Source organism: Rhinichthys klamathensis, unplaced genomic scaffold, assembly GCF_029890125.1.
Source record: "Rhinichthys klamathensis goyatoka isolate OS25496 unplaced genomic scaffold, OSU_Roscu_1.1 h1tg000240l_1, whole genome shotgun sequence".
Taxonomy (NCBI): Eukaryota; Metazoa; Chordata; class Actinopteri; order Cypriniformes; family Leuciscidae; genus Rhinichthys; species Rhinichthys klamathensis.
In genome coordinates, this window is record NW_026606762.1 from 1,168,870 (window position 1) to 1,189,895 (window position 21,026).

Sequence of the window (21,026 nt, forward strand, 5' to 3'; positions counted from 1 at the left end):
CACCTACACACACACACCTACACCTACACCTACACCTACACCTACACCTACACCTACATGTGAGTGTTTGGTAATGGGAGAAGATGTGAATATCTGTACAGGTGTTTCTAACCACCACTCTAAATAGGATCTATGTTATACCCTTCCCATGATGTACAACAAAACACAAGACATGATCACAGCAAAGACCTTCCACCTTCATGCTTGTAATATCATTTTAATTTTCTGTGCAGATATTGACCTTACTGGGGAGGTGAATACTTCTGAACAATCATTCACAATGGGCGTTCTAAATGTGGCTAAGTGTAATTCTCTGTACTTTGGAGGATTGTGGCAAGTTAAAAATATCTGCAAGTTCAGCAGAACCATCACCGCAAAAAATTAAAGAGCGGGCCAAAGTCAAAGCAGCATGATTGTGTGTATGTGTGTGGGAAGAGTTGTGGTCTGTGACAGAACACAGATAATGAGATATCAAGACAGAAGTCAGTCAACTAAAGATATCAGATGAAGGATGGGGAATTTGTTTCACGCTAAATATCACCGTGGAGTCGACGGAAATGAAGAGTGGAGGCCAACTCACCTCCTCTGGTGAAGCTATTGGTGAAGGAAATGTCCAAATGGACAGGGGCCATCTTTGATATTCTTGTTGCCCTTCTTTCGCTTGCTAAACAGATAAAGATAGACAGTCACACACCATGCATCACGTATAAACATGAGCAAACAAGGCATTGCTTCCCTTTCCACACCCTAGTGAGCAGCTAACTGTCAAATACCAACATAGATAGCATCCTAACATTCAGTAATGGATTGAAACATTGAGCTGAAATGCTCTTCATGGGTCTGTTAAGTCACTCAATTATCACGCCATCATTCACAATTTTTATCTAACCAGCATAGCAATATATAAAACATTCGAATGTTAGGTAAAGCAACAATGCAAGGCATTCTGGGATTGCTGCATTTGTTTTGCTTGACTTGCTGTTGGAAAAGCATTTACACTGAACAAAATTATAAACGCAACACTTTTGTTTTTGCCCCCAACTCACAGATCTAATTATTTTTCTATGTATTTCCTATTTCTCATCACCTCATGAGATGTTGGAATGAGATGGTTGGAAGACATTGAATTTAAAAACAAGGACTTAAGACAAAATATCAATCTCAGCCGATATCAGTATTTTATGGCAAATTGGTTACTATAGTGGAATTAGCTACTGGTTGTTGTAGTTAGTAAACATGTCAACTGAACTTAAACCCTTTTTTTCAGGCCATAACAGACGGGGATTAGTACTAGAGCTAGACCTTTAGCTTATGGATGCTGATGTGACTTGGTGACTTTTGCCTTCGTAAAAAGCATTACTGGTATTCATCTTTAGACAAAACAATGGCACTGACATATTTTAAGATATGTCAGTGCAAGTTGCTTTCAGTTAAAACAGTTAAAACTTGCATTTTAGTCTGGGACTGGCTTAAAGGAGAACTCCGGCGCAAAATGAACCTTTGGTCTAATAAAACATTGGTGTCTAGTCAACCGTTCTCTGAGATTTGTTTTCATGATAATCGAATGTAAAGAGTTTTATCTCTAAAAACTGTTTAGCGTATAACGCTAGTAATGGGGGCATTTAATAAGTAAAAATAAATCGCTAGTTTATACCACTAACAAGGCTCAAAATAGCCCCACACGAACACAGTAACATAATGAGGGTCCCTACATGCAAAACGAAGCATTGAGAACTTTGTAAGTGTACAGACAGTTTAATAAGAAGATAAAGATAAAGACAGTCCACTTCGTGTATACAGACAGGAGCCATCTTTGGAAAACAGTCTCGACTAATCAAACCACGAACGACGTGCTAAGTGAGCTGAACTGTATGAAGTTCAGTGAACTTCTGAACTGTATGAATGCCGTTCGTGGTTTGATTAGTCGAGACTGAAGGTCTGTTTTGAATTGAGAGGACTTAAAGCTGCCATGCAGCACTATCATCAGAACTAAGATGAGCCATTTACTGGTGAAAGGAGGCTGCCTTTTACCCAGCAGGTGGGAATAAATGAAAAATGAATGGTGGCGACAGAGCATAGCTGACGGGGCAGGATCTGTGTGGTCTGAGCCATCTGCAATACGGCTGTGGAGAGCAGTGAGTGCAAGGAGAGAGATGGATGGGAGGTGACCTCGTCATGTCCTGCTCTCCTTACATAACCACACAATTGTGCTCCAGTTCCTTTGGAGATCAGCCCAAAACATAAATAACATTTTGTGCAACCAAGAGGAAACCAGGAGGAGATAAGAGCCTTGAAGAACACATAAAGGGGCAAAAACAAATCTACACAAGGAATTGAAGAATCAGGCGTTAAGTGGAGGATGCACCTGATATCTTTGCAGTACCTGGGGACAAGCCGATGAGGGAACGGTTGGTGAGGGTGTTGCTGCCGTGGGGTTTGAAGTAGATGGGGATGGAGCTGAGGATGGCCTGCAGGTATTTCTCCTGTTCCAGACTGCTGGAGGTCTCTGAGGAAGCCGGAGCTGGTAACAGCAAGAGAGCATCATTAGAACAGTTGCTTCTGTCTTGACAACTTATTATTATTCTCACATAGCCAGACCTTTGAATAAATCAGTGGTTCTCAACCAGGGGGCCAGAGAAAATTTCGGTAACACTTTACTTGAAGGGGTGTGCATAAGACTAACATGACACCTTCATAATCATGACATGACACATGTTATGAATATGAAGGAAGTTTTATGCATGTTTGTGACAACTGTCATTAAGTGTCATTCGCTCAGTTATGACATTTTTAATGCAAATATGACATTGTTTGAGATGTCTTTGTTATAACACCTTGACATAAACCAATACATCATAACCTGTCAGTGTCTTTGTCATGACAACTTGACATTACTAAGACAACACAACCTGTCATAAACATGACATAGCAGATTAATTATCAAACTTAAGAAACCACTTAGCTTTATTGGTTAACATTACATTAAACTGTCAGGTGGTTGGTTTTGACATTGGCTGTCATGAAGCCATTATAACTGTTTAATGACAAATTCAATTTGTACCACTGTAGATGAGGTCACGAAAAATATTCATGACACAGTTATAATGGCCTTATGACAGCCAATGTCAAAACCAACCACATGACAGTTTAACTTAATTTAATGTCAAGTTGTCATGACAAAGACACTGACAGGTTATGATGTTATGGTTTATGTCAAGGTGTCATAACAAAAACATCTTAAACAATGTCATATTTGCATTCAAAATGTCATTATTGAGCGAAAGACACTTAATGACAGTTGTCATAAACATACATAAACCCTACTTCATATTCATGACATATGTCATGTCATGGTTATGAAGGTGTCATGTCAGTCTTATGTACACCCCTTCAAGTAAAGTGTTACCAAAATTTCCAAGAGGACCACAAGATAACTTAAAATTATTGCATTATATTAAAAAATAAGAACAAACCAAAAATCAATATGTAAACAGAAATCATATTTTCTTTTCCCCCTATTATTTGTTATGAAGAACATACAGAATCACAAAACAAATAGTATTTACTTTAATCTAATCAACAATCCCAGTTTCTGTTAATACAATTTTGAAAACAAGCATCATTGGCATAATTACAGCAGAAATATCTTATGGGACCAAAATGAAGACATTTGAATATTGCATTGGATAATGGGGGCCTTTGATCAAAAAGGGTCACCGCCGGACTAAATAGCCAAAGGTCTGGTCCACATTGCAGCTTATTCTGGCCAAGAACCACCTACAACAGGAAGACTCTGAATCAGACACTGAAAAAGTGGCCCACCACAGTTTGTTTTCTTTATGTTCAGCCACGAAAATATTGAACTAATGCTGTGGTAGTTTGAGTGAAAAACATGGCTACCTTTGTCAAATCCAGTGATTATTTCATCCTCCAAAGTGCTTGCTCTATCAATTTGGTACCTTGTAAACAAAAACCCTGTGTTCTCATAGTCCCCAAAGTTGCATAAAGTCATCAAATCAAGATTAATGCTTGCCAGAACAATGAATCACTTTCCAGTGTTGTGTGCAGCATGCATTAGACAGTCAGTGAACAGGCATGTCGTCTAGGGCTGAGAATAACCTTTCATCAAAATCATAATCTAGTTTTAGTCAGAGCAAATATTTACACCCCTAGCTATGTTTCACTGTAAAACTTCCCGAAGACTGCTTGGTGAACTCTGCATAGTTTACTCCACAAACATACCTGCTGAGGAAGGGTTCTGAGACTTGAAAAGCCCGACAACACTCTTGCTATGAAAACCTCCCGAACGAAGTAAAATCGCTTTGGTGCGAGGGTGTTTCCAACACACAACTGGCAGACGGTTGTGCCGATAGCACCGGGACACCTTATGGAGACTGCTGTCCTGCACGGTGTGAGGCACCACCAGGAGACCAGGGTAACTGCAAACCACACCATTTAGGAAGAACTCATGATTCAACAGTAATAGCTAAGAAACTGCTGATTCTAAATAAATAAAAAATGGTATAACAATTTCTGTCATTGTTTTTCATAGTGCACTCTGTTCCAAAACCTTGTGAGCTACCCACCTAGACTGAAACAGCAGTTTAAAGTCACAATGAAGCGGAAGTATCACCAGATCTTTTCTTATGTATTGTGATGTCCATCTGTGTGGAAGCTTGTTCCCGCCATAGAATAAAACAATTTAAAAGATAATTGCAACTATTTAGACTTTTCTCAGAATTTTAAGATATAAACTTGCAATTGTGAGTTATAAAGTCAGTATTACAAAATATATAATTTAAACACGTAATTGCGAGTTTATATCACGCAATTCTGAAGGAAAAAAAGCTTATATCTCACAAGTTTACGATTCAGACTGTGAATGTCAGTTGAGTCTCACTGTTTCTACAGTTGTTGTCTATGTAGGCAGTAGACAGCATGGCTGCTCACCAGGTTTTCAAACAAAGTCTAGGTGTTGGGTTGCTTCTTGCCTGCGACATAATGAGTAGAGCCTGTTGACTGCCGTAACACGGAACTGCTCTCCGCTTTTAGACCGTGTGGAACTAACACTAATGGTACCCAGGCCCAGCCTCTGGTAGTCACGAAAACAGGCTCGCTCCACTAACTGCTCCATAGTGGACTTCTCTGAGGCCTTCAACGTGCTGCTGGAGGGCGGCTCTCCATCATCTGAGACTGAAACACATCAAACTAGTGAACGACCATGACTGCTAACACAGCATATTTTGGTAACACTTTACAATTAGGTTCCATTTGTTCACATTAGTTAACTATAGTTAACAAGAACTAACTACTTCTAAAGCATGTCAATTTAAACGTTTACTAATACATGTTTAAAAAAAAAAAAAGTTGTATCTGTTAATATTATTTATTGAACCTGAGCTGGGTAACCCTTTATTTTACAGTGTCCTTGTTACACGTTACATGTACTTACCATAGTAATAGGAGTAAATTATGCATAATTACACGCAACTAAACCTCAACCAAACCCTAATCCAACCTTAGCCCAATAGTAAGTAAGTATGTAACAATGACACCTTAAAATAAAGTGTAACCCAAATGTATTACTCACTGTTATTTAATGTTAGTTAAAGCATTAACAAATTAATGGGACCATATTGTAAAGTGTTACCAAAATGATTCTTTGTGAACTATACTCACTGGAGATGTCATCATCCTCATGCCACGTCATGCGACTGCCCTTCTCATTTTTCTTAAGAGTGGATTGGCGGCCCATTGTGATCTTGCCGGCCCTTTTAGCCCCTTTCACAATGGTCTTAGATAGGGTGCTACAATAAACAAGATTTTCATTAACAGTACACCCACAATTTTTGTCATCATTTACTCACCCTCAAGTTGTTCCAAACCCTTATGACCATCTTTCTTCCATTGAACATCTTGGAAACTCGTTTAAATATAATGAATGTCAATGAGCACTGGGGTCACACAAAATGATCATTACTGTAGTACGTATGACTTGTGCTATATTCCAATTCTGGTGAAGCCATATGACAGTTTTATGTGAAGAATAGATTTGAAAATTAAAATTAAGCTGTCATACACTGAAAATCTTGACATCCGCTCTAGCTCTCGCTAGTGTGTTCAAAGGAGCTCTTTAGAGAAGTAGCAATGTCTAATTCATGAGTGAAATCTGTTAAAAGACAGTTTGCAAAACTGGTCTGAATGATTCATTCACAAATTTGACTGATCCAGTTCTCAAGTTCAGATGATGCAGTCATAGTGCTTAATGCACGTAAAGTTTGACAAACAGATTGGCGAGCATGTTTACATGCACACAATACACTCATAACAACCAAAAAATTAGTTTATTGAAGTAACCTGCTTTACCGGTTTATATGCAAGTCAATAACCTAGCAATTCAAGTAAACCACATTTACAAGACTCTATTAAAAAACACAGGTTATTCCCCGGTGGTGACGTCAAAATGTAAGCATCCACATATTTCACTCAGGGTATTCTATAAATTACCTTATTATTATTATGTGAGTTGTAAAAGTAAAAAAAAAAAAAACATTAAAACCCCCAGAGTATTTCCAAATGTCAGCAGGAAACTCATTCTCCTCTCATATTTAAAGTTTATACAACTGTAGCACTGGAACTTCAGCTGCAGGAGATGAGAACACATATTTTATATTTCTTGGGTCAAAAAAGTCAAAGTTTATGCAATATTTTTCTCCTCCCCTACCGCGAAACACTCGCTGTGACTGGAAGCACTTAAACCTGCCGTATAAGGACGCGTTCCTGTCACATATCACACATGTGCACTTCAATAAGACGACAGAAGACAGGTTAAAGGGATAGTTCACTTTGAAATTAATTTTTGATATGTTTTAGCTTACCTCAAGGGTATCCAAGATGTAGGTGTCTTTGTTTCCGCAGTAGTTTCAATTTTGATATTTTTAGGTCAAACCGTTCTTGTCTGTCAGTCATATAATGCAGGTCTATGGTCACCACCTCAAAGAGCATGCACAGAGAAGTCCAAATTAAACATGATTTAATGACTCGTAAATGTTAGTACACATTGATGGCCTAAGACACGAAACGAGCGGTTTGTGTGAGAAAACGAACAGTATTTATATCGTTTTTACCTCTTGTAACGCACAGACCGAAGCGCCCGCGCCCTCAGATCACTTGGACGTGGCTGTGTTTACAAGAGGTAAAAACGATATAAATACTGTTCGTTTTCTCACACAAACTGCTCGTTTCGTGTCTTAGGCCATCAATGTGTACTTACATTTACGAGTCATTAAATCATGTTTAATTTGGACTTCTCTGTGCATGCTCTTTGAGGTGGTGACCATAGACCTGCATTATATGACTGACAGACAAGAACGGTTTGACCTAAAAATATCAAAATTGAAACTACTGCGGAAACAAAGACACCTACATCTTGGATGCCCTTGAGGTAAGCTAAAACATATCAAAAATTTATTTCAAAGTGAACTATCCCTTTAAGGTGTTTAAATGCCGGGCGAAATCGGGGTAAGGGGCAAAAATCAAGCTCTGTCTATCGGTTTATTACCTAATGACGATAAACACACTGATTGTATGCCTTACGAAGGCTTAGAATATAGTACAGAGCTGTACGGTGCACACAACCCCAGTCCTTTCATTAAATTTCAAAGAAAATCACGTGGGCTTGGAATGACATGAAGATAAGTAAATAATGATAGAATCAGAATTTCTAGGTAAAGTATTACTTTAATGTTTTTCTTATGATTAGGATATCAAGGGTTTTGTTGCAGCCTAAACAATAGTATTACATTTAAATTATGTCCTCTGTATAAAACGTATATTGCACTGACCGGAAGCCTGTGTTCCTCTCTTTCTGTTTGGGTAATATGAGCTGTGGAGCCGTCTGTCCTGCTGCAAAGGCAAAGGTGCTGAAGATGGATGGTGGGTAGCGGATCCGTTGCAGGTGTTTCCTGAAGATCTCTACCATCTCTGAGCTCACCTCCTCGTCAAACGCCACCTTAATTAGCTAAAACAAAGCAGGATATATGATCAGAAATTGCCACGGTCCAACTACCATACTAGCCAGATTTACAGAGTAAATATAATAGACCATTTCCACAGACTGTGATGATGCCTTTTCAGTTATTAACATTGTATATCTAGTAGAGCCCGACCGATATATCGGCGGGCCGATATTATCGGCCGATTTTAGGCATTTCCTAACTATCGGTATCGGCATTTATAATGGCCGATAAATAAATATTTAAAAAAATGCGGTGCGGTGATTCATGTAAGGGTGGCGCTGCCAATTAAGCACCTAAAAGCTGTCACAGGAACTGGCAAAAGTAATGATTATGAATACAACAAATATAGCAAGGAGACAGTTTAATTGTTTATTAATAAACAAGTGTTTTCAGTCAGTGTCAGCCAAAGATGAAGTTGACGATGCTGACTCGCGATCTTCAGTGAACGCGTGCCAGAGAGAAATGCACATTTCATACGATTACATGAGTCTGTCTGTCTTTCGTTTTGAATTGTTCTGTTTAAAAGTAGACATTTCAATATAGATATATTTCAATTCTCAGGTCTATACGCTGAGTTTCGGTTCATGAGATGAGCTCCAGTTCACCCGCAGGCGCCTCCGTGTCGAGATTATCTATCGTCTGCTAAATTTACTTCTTATAAATTAAATGCAGGCAAATGGTTGATGAAACATTGATTAAAATTAAGATACAATTAATACAAAACGAAATTCACTTTGAAACGAAAGGTTTTGTGCTTTCTGTTTGATGTCTATGTGAAAGTTTCAAAGCATATTTTAGTGCCGCTTTCAGAGCGCTCACGTCCGTAGTGCTGAACTGTCGCGTCTGTAACATTGTTTTTTCCTCATAAATGCGAACACGAAAAATAAAATAAAATAAAATGAATATTTTATGTAGCCTGTGGAGACTGAGAGCCAACCCTTCTTCATCCGGTGGGTAGTAGCCTACTTGTGATTTGCGCAGTGTAATTCACAGAATTGATTTCTCTGCAACAAGCCTCTGTCACGTATTGTGTGAGCTTGTGACTATTGCAAAGCGCGCAGCTGAGAAGTCCTGATTATATTGTCTGCTATATTTAGGCCTACTTCTTATTTATTAAGGCAATTGGTTGATGAAACATTGATTAAAATGCGTGGCGCGAGCGATCTCCGACAGTAAACTGATTCTGCTTTGTCTAGGGTCCGGTGTCTAGGGTCCGGCCGCGTCCGGTGTAGACACCGTGTTAAAGCTCATTCTGCCTGATAACGCTACGTTACAACATCAAGCAATATTCCAAAAATGTATATAATTATAACACTTTATATAGGGCCATTTTGCATTAAGAGTAGCCTAGTTTCACGTTTAGTACATTTTGCTTACTAATTATTTAAAATAGTATAAAAGTACTGTACATATGTAATTAAAAACGTTTTCATTATGATATTATTAATTTTACTTTAGTAAAAAGATCTGAGTTCTTCCTCCACTGGTAGAGATTAGAGGAATTAAGAGTAAAAATAGAAGATAATAAGGTTTTGTCAGTGACACTTTTTATATATTTATTGATACAAGTTATGACTAAATTAAAAGACAAAGTCGTCGTTAGTGAAGATTATGCAACAGTATTTAGAATATAATATAATATAACATGCAATGCAAACTAGTTTGGTTACAGCGCAGCTGTATAATTCTCATTCTATCATTCCCCCTGCCTCCATTACATATCTGTGTCACACAAGTGTTTGATTACCACATTTGAGTGATCATTGCAAAACGTGTTTATAAAATATATCTATTCTGTTTATAGCTACTGTGTAAAGTACCCATCAAAAGTTTGTACACACCAATAGGAAAGTGTCCAAACTTTTGACTGGTATACTGTACTATAATACACATAAATAATATTGCTACTGTATTATAATATACACATAAATAATATCGGCCGATATATCGGTATCGGGCTTTTTTTACTCCCTAATATTGGTATCGGCCCCCAGAAATCCATATCGGTCGGGCTCTAATATCTAGCAAAGTTTTTTTATATTTTCATTTATAACACTATACTTTGTGTTTTCTTACCTTGACAAAGGTTCAATTACAGAATAGTTCCGACTGTTTCTAAGACAACAGCTGAGGGAGTGATGGCAAATTTGACATCTTTCTCTCTCTTCTGACCAAAGTAATCAATCTCTTTATTTTTTCTTCTTTTGGAAAGTCATAGAATTTCTATCGTTGATTTTTTATTTTGCTAATGGGGGGAAATGGGAACGCAAAAACTATTTGTTGTAGTTTTCGTTCCTCAATATAGAAGTTTACTCAAATGATGACTTCCGCTTCTGAGAAAGACGGAAATGTGAAAAGCGTCCATAGTTGAGGATAGAGCTGCCACACCTTCATGAAGCAAGAAAATCTGCAAATAATCGTTTGAAATTTTCCAGGGCAAGAGAAATGACTTGCAGAACTGCTCTGAGCTGGATAGCAGTATGGAACAAGATCTTTTCCCACTTTTCTGGGGAGAACAGTCCAAAAGGAGGTTTGGCCATGTGAATGCTTGTCTGTGTGACCCCATATCCCTCAGCACTCTTCTATCTGACCTGCAGGTCTTAATGAGGGCTTGATAATGTACCCCAGACACCGACTGCTGGCAGTCACACGTGGGCAGACCAGCACAAATGACCCTCCCTTCCATACATGGCCAGATTTTATAGCTTAAGTTAGTAAAACGATAGGAATGAGCCATAAAATCTTTATGGCCCTATAGGCCATGCATAGTGAAGAACACAACATGTGCTTCTCTTGCTCTGTCCTCATCCATGAAGAGACTTATAATGAGTCAAGCAGAGAGAGCAGTCTAAAACGTGCACATTCCTCTTCAGAAAACATCCCTGCTTTAAAACAGACCGCGCTTGGCTCATTGAAATCAAAATGACTTTTTTGATACAACCTGGGGTGGTGAGGCACAACAGAGAGTTTGTATGTTCAAACCAATATATAGGCATGTAGGGAAAGCTGACCACTTAAAATAATACACATAATATTTCATACTATAATATATATATCAGGGTTTCTGCAGGTTTCACAAAGTCAAATTTAAGACTTTTTAAGACCATTATGAATTAAATTTAAGACCTATATCACGACATAAAAAAAACGTACAAAGGAAACGCAGAGCCTCAAAATTACTTGCAAAGTAAATTAATTTATTCAAACTGAACAGTACTGAAGACAGCTTAGATGGATGCACAAAGCTGATTGGCTGTTGCATGTTGGTCTATTTTGTAGTCGTAATTAAAGTGAATTATATTTGGACTAGCGAAATAAGGAACTATAACACCACCCAATAAAAAAAATAAAAAACATTCCAAAGCGCTGTGGGAGGACATAGGAAAATTAAGACCTGTTTAAAATTATTTAAGACCTAGAACACAATACTTCAGCAAATTTAAGACTTTTTAAGGCCTTAAATTGTGAATTTGAAATTTTAGACTTTTTTAGACTTTTTAAGACCCCGCGGAAACCCTGATAAATAATATTTCATACTAATTTTCCAGTATAGTCCAGTGACACAACTTACCCCATGTTAGGGGTAAGCTAAAGTCAGCATGAAATTATTACTTAATAATAATCCTCAAAGTAGTAAGAGCGACAGACAATTAGGGGCACGGGAAGATGTTTTAGGTTGGGGGTGCTGGTTTTTTTTTTGGGGGGGTCACTACTTTTGAATTAGAAATGATTTCAAGTCTATAAAACTCGTCAAAACTCTGTGAATCACAACAAGCGAATCGGTCAGAAGTTGAAAAGCCTAACACACCCGAATTGACTGCACTTTTTGTCATTTCAATCGTAATGTAACGGACCTACAGGACATAAATTAAGCCTTTAAATAAAAGAGTTATTGAGCTTTTTACACTGTCATTTAAAAGAGCCTGCAAAGCGACTGGAAATAGAGATGAACACAAAAAACCTGCCTAGTCCCTACCTTACACAACACTGACGGTGGACTTGCGCTCACGAGTAGAGCGGCTGCGGACATTTTTTCTTCTTCTTTTAAGCACTGTCACATCTTACCCCACTCTCCCCTATGTAATATGATGCGTTATCAGCCTTTCACTAGCTGCCCATTTAGTGTGTCAGTACCTGGAAGGAGGAGGATCTCAGCTGAAGCCCCTCCTGCATGTTCTGCTGTAGCTGGTTCTGAATGGTGATCTTTTTCTCCTTAGTTAGAGTGGATATCGGAAAACTTCTGATCACAGCCTGTTCGCCAACTGCGCACACACAGACAGAGATGTACATGCATAAATACAGATCTCAGAGGTAAAACTCTCTAAATGAAGAACTGTTCAATTAAAGGATTCAAGCAAATTTAGGATCAACTTGGTTTGATGTCAAACCCTTGTGAGATGCAACTTGTGGCATAAAAACACATGATCCAAGAGCTACAGTAGAGAGTTTTATTTTCGACAACAACAAAAACTTTCCCTCACACAAAGCTATTGAATGTCTTCAGATGACTTGGAAGAGTGGCCTGGGCATTCTGTAAAATGGACAGTTCACCCAAAAATTCACCCATTTACTCACCCACATGTCCTTTCAAAGCCATAAGACTTTGTTTAATCTTCAAAACAAAATTATTATTAAATATTTTTTATGGAACCTGAGAGGCTTCTCTCCCTCCACTGAAAATCCAAGTAACCAAAACGTAGAATATCCAAAAAGGCAACAAAAGAAGTTGTTGTAAAACTGTTCAAATTATATGATTCACATTTTTAAAGCAGCACTCAGTAAGAATTCAGTTTTTGTCAAACAGCGACCCCTAGAGTCGCTGTGGAGTACTTGTACTGTCGTGAAAAGCACTCACGCAGAGATGGCTCGCACTCACGGCCGGATCCCCTCCCCCTGTACACCGGTACCTGTTCAGTAGGATGGACGCTGGAACGAGTGGAAATAAGGTATGGCCCCTTTAAGAGCTGCGTGCGCCCAACACCCCATGTAAACGGCGCCGGGTTATTTCTGTTTGATGCTCATTTTATCAGAATTTTATCAGATCTGTTTTTTTGCCGTAAAGCAATTCGTTACCTCGCGAGACCTGATATCACACGATACTTCCTAACACTCAGGCCGACGGCTCGCCGGCCCAAAGTTGCAAGGGTGGTTTTGCGGCTCACAGGCACCAGGGGGGTGCGAGACGACCACCATTCAACACGAAATCAGTAATATAAACATTACAATGACTCCAAAGCTGTTCGGTTAAGGTAAAAAAGTTACTTAGTTCACCTTTAATTTAGGCTTTTATCCAAACAGGAGGGTTATAATAAGTGTTGTTACCAAGTGGGTCGTGAGGAGTGCCTTTGAAAACGATACGGTAAGTGGTGAGGAAGAGTGCTCCCTCTGCTGGCAGGATGTGTGGTCCTCCCAGAAGACCCCCAGTGGCCTCCTCTCGACCGTCAGGGTCTAAGACCACCCGTAGCCCCTCGGACACCAGCTCCTCTCCAGGCAGCAGGGCAGGCCGCAGGATCTTGGGCTGGAGAAAATGACTGTCATTAATGCAAGACCAGGAGCACATGCTTTGGTACAGAGACGATTATATTCACAATCTTTCTAGTAAACAGAAATATAAGGCCCTGTTTACACCTGGTATTAAGATGTGTTTTGGTCGATCGGATCACAAGTGGACGACGCTAAATACAGGTGTAAACGGGGTCTAAAACGTTTTGAGTTTGTCCACTTTCAAGCACTTCCAGAGGTAGTGGAAAACACATTAGACCGGATTGCTTTTGTGGTGTAAAAGCTCATGTGGTCAAAGGAACAGCTGCAAAATACCGCCTACTGACCTAATGCGGAAACACTTTGGGAAGCGCTCTAGCCAGACGGGATTTTAAACCAAATTAAAGTTTGGTTTGAAGATGAAAAACGTACTAAGCACAATGTTCTCTCACCATTCCTGATTTCCAACACACTTGCGGCAGTCAGAGCAGAAACGAAATCTTCTACAATGTATGGTTTTTCCGTAGTCGCCGGTCACGTTCATATGTAAATAGCGCAAGCTTTTTTTTTGTCCAATTGTCCAAAAAAAAAATACGTTCACCTGCCCTTAGACCCTCCCCTCGAAGAAATCAGGACAGAGGTGATAGAAACTGGACAAAAGAGACGGATTAAAACACCAGGTGTAAACAGGAATGTGTCTCCCTCGTCTACTTGTGATCCGATCGACCAAAACGCATCCTAATACAAGGTGTAAACTGGGCCTAACACTGTTATTCAGTTTGCACCAGCAATAAAAGGCAAGTATTTTTGGTCTGGTTTTTGACAGATAACAAATGATTCTCTTGATGGAGTAAGCATCAATTATTAGGTTTAGTTCCAGGCACAGTAATCACACTCAAGCCTTGTGTGTTTACCACCAGAGAGACAAGCCATCAGTTTTTACACTGTCCAGACAGTTGTTCTGTCCAGGCCCTGTCCGGTGCCATTATCTAACTCATTAGTTGGATTCAGAAGGGTGACAAGAACTAACACAGAGCCAACATAAAAAAAAAAAAAAATAGGGAATTACAGCAAGTATTTGTTATGTGGAAAACTGCGGTATTAGAAGAACAGTCCACTTCACACTGGGGATGCCAGTTGGGTTCTCCATCAGCTTCTTCCCTCGATTTGCACACTAGTAAACAATCTATCATGGTTTCTTTTTCTCTCGAAAAACAAACTTTGTACAGACAGCAGGACTTTATCCAGCTCACAATTCTCTCTTCAACCAAAGCATCTCAGAAGCCCAGCACAAAAGACAGATTACTGTGTATCCCTGATATTATCAGGTGTCTCAATTGTTTCTCCAGTGACCATTTATAATCAGCTTTTGACTCCATGGACACATCACTTTCAGCTTGTTATTGAAGCCAGGCAGTATTTTCTGCAGAGAACAGTAGTGAGTCTGACTTGTAAGTCAGATGCAGGGCTCTAGATTGGGCCCGTTTTTTGAGAATGTGCGAGTTAAAATTGACGTGGTTGTATTGTGCGAGTGCATGGTTGGTCACGCACTCAATCGTCTGCCTAATTGCACTTTCATTAACGGCCGCCAGCAACCGTGAGCGGTGCATGTTTTTTTCCCCATGCATGTTAACCAATGAGTGCATTCACACCGGGAGCAGGAGCAGCAATGAAGCGGGGGTTTCGGCGCAGAGTCTATTTTTGCTGCGCTTCTTACGCTCAATTAAAGATAAAGCACACTTGATGGACAAATCAAATAATTTCCCACAAGAAGTGATCCAAATGCACAGAATAAGCATGTCTAGTGTGTTTTAACAAGAACTGGAGTATGTCAGAAAAGAAAATGAAGAATCACAAATATTTAAACAATATTTAAACTTGTTTTTAAATATTCAATAAGTATGGTGTATTGCAAAAAACTACAGTAAACTAGCCAGAAAATATATATAAACTTTCTTTAAGTTTATCAAGACACAGACAAGTAGCCTATATAGGCTCTAGCACTACCCAAATCAAACCAGAGTGTGCGGCTTTTATCCGTAGAGTTTGCTGTCTTGTAAACATATCTAAGTAACGATTCATTTGTGAATCTGACTGATCCGACTGCAGCTTTAATTAATGAAAGAATTTTCATTTTTGGTTGAACTAACCCTTTAAGTACATTAAAGAACAAGTACTTTTTAGTAACATTGAAAATGAGTACTTCTACGTTTACTGGAGAAATATTTTATTAGGGTATCTGTACTTTAACTCAAGTAATTGATTTGTGTACTTCATCCACCACTGCACATCAGTGATAATAAATCTCCAGGTCAATGGTGACAAAAGAGTTAATGTCAATTATTGTGCAATGTGTAAGTAAGTCTGCATATAATGCACAAAGCAGGTACTGCTATCAAGGGAAAGATCAACTTCTCTATGACCAAGACAGCAAATCAAATGACATACAAGCTTTGCGTAATTTTCACCAGTGGGGAACAAGTTCTTACCTTATGAATGGGAGGCAGTCTTCTGCTTTCTCTATGAACCGCCTCTAGAGTCTCCATCTGCATTGCTACAATACCTGAACAAACGGATAAAAACCTTGATACAGGAAACTTTCTGAACTGTACGACATGGGGTGACAGTACTTTTTCAGTTTAATACTGCTTAATATCTTGAATTGTTCTTGAACTTTAATTATCTTGAACTTTAAATTGCATTTTTTTTAAATTGTATAATAATTGTCCATGCAGTTTTGACTACAAGGAATATTTGTGAGATAATAATCACAAGAGAGAACTGCTGAAATTAACTGTGAAAATGGTGAGCATTGACAGTATATATAAGTACTGTATATGCATTTTAAACAAAAATCTTAATGTTGCACGTTTATGTCAATGTACAGCTGTCAGCATGTTTCGAGCCCTAGAAAAGTTGAAATACTCTGACTGTGTCTGTATGTGTGCACACAGTGTTTTACCTGGAATCATACTATGCAGGTTCTTGATATGATCCTGGGTCACTCCACTCTCTGTGCACACTTTGTCAATGAAACGAGAGATGAATCTCCCCACAGAGTTGGCAACGTCACTGGTCTCAGAGTCTTCGAATCCACTCTCGGTGTCAAAGCTCTCGGCCACACTCCCTGCAATACTGTTTATTACATGACAATAATTATATTGCAGCCTTCAACACAACAGCAATGGCACTCTCAATATTATTAAAATAACACATTTAAGCATTTAAAGAGGCTTTGATGTAAGTCTGCTCACAATTCAATGTCTGTTTAGTCTGTTACACACAATCGGTCTGAAATACCACTGTTAGGAAGTGGACGGCTCTGATATCTCCCCTGGGCTTTAGTGCAGACTGTGCTGGTGGGAAAGTGATGTCACTCGCCAACTCCGTTTACAAATAAAGAGACCCGTTGCTGACATTTCAGGTGGGAAATAAATCAAATCCTTTCCCCAATTTGCAGAAGAACAACTGTTTATGAAGTCGTGTAGGAGATTATTACATTTTATAAAGAAAATCTGAGAGGCGTTTGCTCTAGCAGAACTGTTATGTGGGCCGTACAACTGGTTGCAAGGGTGTTCAAAAGAAATCAACCCCTCAAATCTTGTTCTTCCAAAAGTCAAAAGAATACTTCCCTTGTCTGTGTCTCTCAGGCAATCTGCGGCTGCGTGACGTAATTTTTCTTCACCAGCACAGTCCGCACAGTCCGATCTTGTGTGTGGGCAACAGTAATGTGTGAAGGACGGCGAACGCGTTCATCCAGTCACGGTTAATGAAGTATACTTTGGAAGGATTGCAACTTAACTGTCCGCGAGATGCAGCGGATGCTGAAAAATTAAACGTACTAGGGCCTTAAATCAGAGTTTCTCATATGTGGGTTCACAAACCCCCTGTAGTTTTTGTACTTGATTAAAAGCTGTAAAATTAAAATAAATAAATGGGGCTGCACAATAATTGCATTAAAGCTTAGTGCGATTATCAAATCCAAGGCTGTTTTTTAATTAAATATAGTCTGCATTTTATTATTATAATTAACAAATATTAATTTTTATTTGACATTACAATGTGATTTACAAAAGTCATTTATTTCTGTCTTCATTTTATAATTAGTGTTTAAACATACTTCTACTACTACTAATAATAATAAGAATTATTATTAATATAAATAATATTAACTCTTTCCCTGCCAAAGTAAAAAAAAGAAGAAAAAAAAAGATGCCAGCCACAGATAACAAACTAGCTTCATGCATTCTTTTTAATCAACACTTGACTGTGGGTAAGTTTAATACATTTTGAATAAAAAGCTGAGAAAACACTTTCCCCCCAAAGACTACAACAACCACAAGCAATGCTTTTATCGCTTGTTTCTGCTCCTGTTTTGATCTGGAGATTGTGTACTTTTTAGCGCCCCCTACCGTATAAAAGTCAAAACGCGGAAAGCTGGAAAATTCTGTCAATGGCAAGAGAGAGCATTGTCTCATAAATGATGGAATATTCTGTCAATGGCGTGGAAAGAGTTAACAATAAATTCTAAAATTAGCATTGACATCAGAGAACCGAGAACATGCATATGTGTTGTAATGAAATATTAACTTAAAATTTCAGGGGGTACTTAAAGTAAATATTTGATGTCTAAGGGGGTCGGCTGACGGAAAAGTTTGGGAACCCCTGCCTTAAAGGATTTATTGTCTGGCAGGTGAAAATGATCAAGTCTGATTGCTTAGAGAAATAATAGCATACCTCTCCTCAACGAAAGACATAATTGGAGAAGTCGTTTAGAAATATCCCTAATCCTACATGTAAGCAAAAGTACGATTAATCGCTTGCCTTATCAAAGACCACTAATTATACAGAAAAAAGAAAAGAAAAATTGTGACATCTGAGACAAAAAGCACTTAAAACTCTCAGTGTGCAGTTATTGGCCTTGAAACATTTCTGAGAGGAAGAGAAATGGACAGGAGGAAGGAAAGATCCACTCTGGAGATGTGGATTTGGCCAAACATCACCCATTTTGACTATGAAGCCTCCCAAAACTCACACATATTATTATTATTACTACAAAGGCTCTATCCCTACTGCTCTCCCTCCATCTTTTCTTGGCTATGTCTGAGTGCTCCCTCCACAAACAGCCAACTCATTTCAGCAGAGCAACACTCAGGCTACTGGAGAAGGATGTGGTGTATAACTGGATAGGACTCCTGAGGACCTACACCAGGCTACTTCTCCTTACATTTCTGCTCACTGACTCAATCAACTGTATAATTTTCTCCGAGAAGCTGAGAAACAATCAGGTTTATTTACACTAGAATGTGTGTTTCGTAACCAAGGTGAAAGGACAACCGTCAGCCCCTGCAGTGCGTCTTTTCCATTTTAAGTGATCTATGCCAGATGGACTTGAGCACCAGTGACCTGCAAAAGTGTTCAGACCCGTAACCAATTCTCTCACATTTCAGGACTACAATTGACATATTGAAATTTTGCTTTTCTGTGACATTTTTATTTCAGCGCACTGAAACGGATTTAAAATATTTTCAAATGTTTAAGTAATTTTATAAGACAACTTAAGCCTGAAATATGCTGTTTGCATAAGTATTTTCACATTTTTAAGAACCACCTTTGGCAGAATCATTCTGTCAATCAATCATTCTTTTTTTCCACAGATTAGCTTCAAGTTGGTCAAATGTCACTGGTGCAACGATTTTCAAATAGTGCCACTAGTTTTCAACTCTACTGTTACAGCTGCTCCAGGCACTAAATTAGACCGCCACATTCAAACACACAAAATGACTGTGGCGAGGGGGGGGCGTTGGTCCCCGAGGTCTGTAACGGGAGAGAAAGGAGACGAGTGGTGCGCAAGTAGGTCAAGTGCAAATGACGAACACCTGTGTCTTGTTGCAGTAATTGGCGTGGAGAGACCGGATATAAGCCGCTGTGGAGTGAGAGACGAGAGAGAGAAGGATTGAGGACTTGTACGCCGTCAGCAAGTGGAATGAGTGATCGAAAGTGGAAAGAGTCTAAGCTGATCCAGCGGAAAGAGTATTTAATGTGACAGTGTTTTGTGCTGTAGCATGGGTACGGTGAATGCGCTGTGTGCGCACCTTTGGTTTTGAGTTTGCAATAAAACGTACGAGTCCCAGTCACGCCGACCCTGTCTTCTTCTTTCAAAACACTGAACCTCATCACACTGGTGCCGAAACCTGGGAAGGAAGAAGATCGTCGGGCCGCCGCCATCCTGCGACCCTTCGTGATGGCGCAACAGCTCCGGGACTCATGTGCGAATGGCTGATGGCCAGGGGAAGCGACGTCGAGGAGGTCATCGACAAGGTGGTGCTGGAGCAGGTCGTGTTGCGGCTTCCGAGGTAGACCACGCAGTGGGTCCAGTGCCACCGTCCGACGTCCTGAACCAGGCCATTCAACTGGCGGAGGACCAGCTTCTCTCTTTCTCCCTCTTCCCCTGTGTTTTCCCCCACTCCTTCCCCCTCTAAACCTGTCCCGCTCCCTAGGTCACGAGGGGGTTTCACGCCCCGACCGGCACCCCGATGGAGGAGTGGGCCAGAGGCAGAGCCGACAGCTGGTCCCAGAGCCCCGCCCAGGGTTCCTGCCACTAGGGCGGCGGGGAGGTCTGGGCCGGCCTGTTGGCATTGTGGGGAGCTGGGTCATTTTCTCAATCGGTGTCCAGTGATGGATGTGGGGACAATGATCCGAGTCCCGGACACACCGTAGGCTGCCCCCGATCAAGCTGGCCTGTATCAGGTACCTGTGAGTATCAAGGGGGGTATGTATCAGGCTTTGGTGGATTCAGGATGTAACCAAACCTTCATTCATCAAAGCCTGATTCAACCAGAGCCATTGTATAAGAGCTGCATGGTTCAATATGTACTGGACCTGAGAACAAAACTCCACACGTTGGGGCGGCTCTCTATGGAGAATTTATTACAGGCACTTGCGAAGTGGCAAGGACCCTTTGAGGTCACACAGCGAGTTGGGGATCTCAATTATGAGGTAACGCGAAAAGACATGAACAGGGCACATCGGATTTATCATCTCAATCTCCTTAAAAGGTGGAGGGAGGAGGAATCAGTGATGCGTGCGACTGTGGTGAGTGGAAGATCTCGGGCCAGAGGCGAACACAAAAAGGCAATATCTCGCACTGGCGCCAGGAGGAGATCACCCCTCACCCTCCCAGCTCACTGATGTGGCCAATTTACAGGCAGAGTTTGTCGATGTGTTCTCGTCCCTGCCTGGGCGAACAGACCTAATTCCTTATTCAGCACCATATTGAGACAGAGCCAGGCGTGGTAGTGCGCAGCCGGCCATATCGCTTGCCTGAACACAAAAAAAAAGGTAGTTCAGAGCGAATTAGAGGCGATGCTAGATATGGGAGTAATAGAGGAATCCAGCAGTGATTGGGCGAGCCCGATAGTTTTAGTGCCTCGGTTCGGTTCTGTGTGGATTATCGCAAGGTGAACACTGTGACGAAATTCGACGCATATCCAATGCCGCGGGTTGACGAATTGCTTGATCGGCTGG

The 21,026-nt window shown here is 40.1% G+C and overlaps 1 protein-coding gene across 4 annotated transcripts in view; it reads right to left on the minus strand.

Annotated features, from left to right (window-relative positions):
- Positions 1-21,026, minus strand: part of sbf2 (SET binding factor 2) — a 148,872-nt gene that overhangs the window by 18,562 nt on the left and 109,284 nt on the right. For 2 of the 4 annotated variants that reach the window (XM_056265751.1, XM_056265750.1), the window contains exons 20-29: positions 16,462-16,634; positions 15,989-16,062; positions 13,341-13,536; positions 12,153-12,280; positions 7,845-8,020; positions 5,680-5,807; positions 4,992-5,193; positions 4,243-4,439; positions 2,384-2,521; positions 581-664 (exon numbers count right to left, since the gene is read on the minus strand). In XM_056265751.1, coding sequence (XP_056121726.1) covers positions 581-664; positions 2,384-2,521; positions 4,243-4,439; positions 4,992-5,193; positions 5,680-5,807; positions 7,845-8,020; positions 12,153-12,280; positions 13,341-13,536; positions 15,989-16,062; positions 16,462-16,634 — 1,496 coding nt within the window. The remainder of the gene's footprint in view (positions 1-580; positions 665-2,383; positions 2,522-4,242; positions 4,440-4,991; positions 5,194-5,679; positions 5,808-7,844; positions 8,021-12,152; positions 12,281-13,340; positions 13,537-15,988; positions 16,063-16,461; positions 16,635-21,026) is intronic. The other 2 variants (XM_056265753.1, XM_056265752.1) reach the window with 1 other exon arrangement.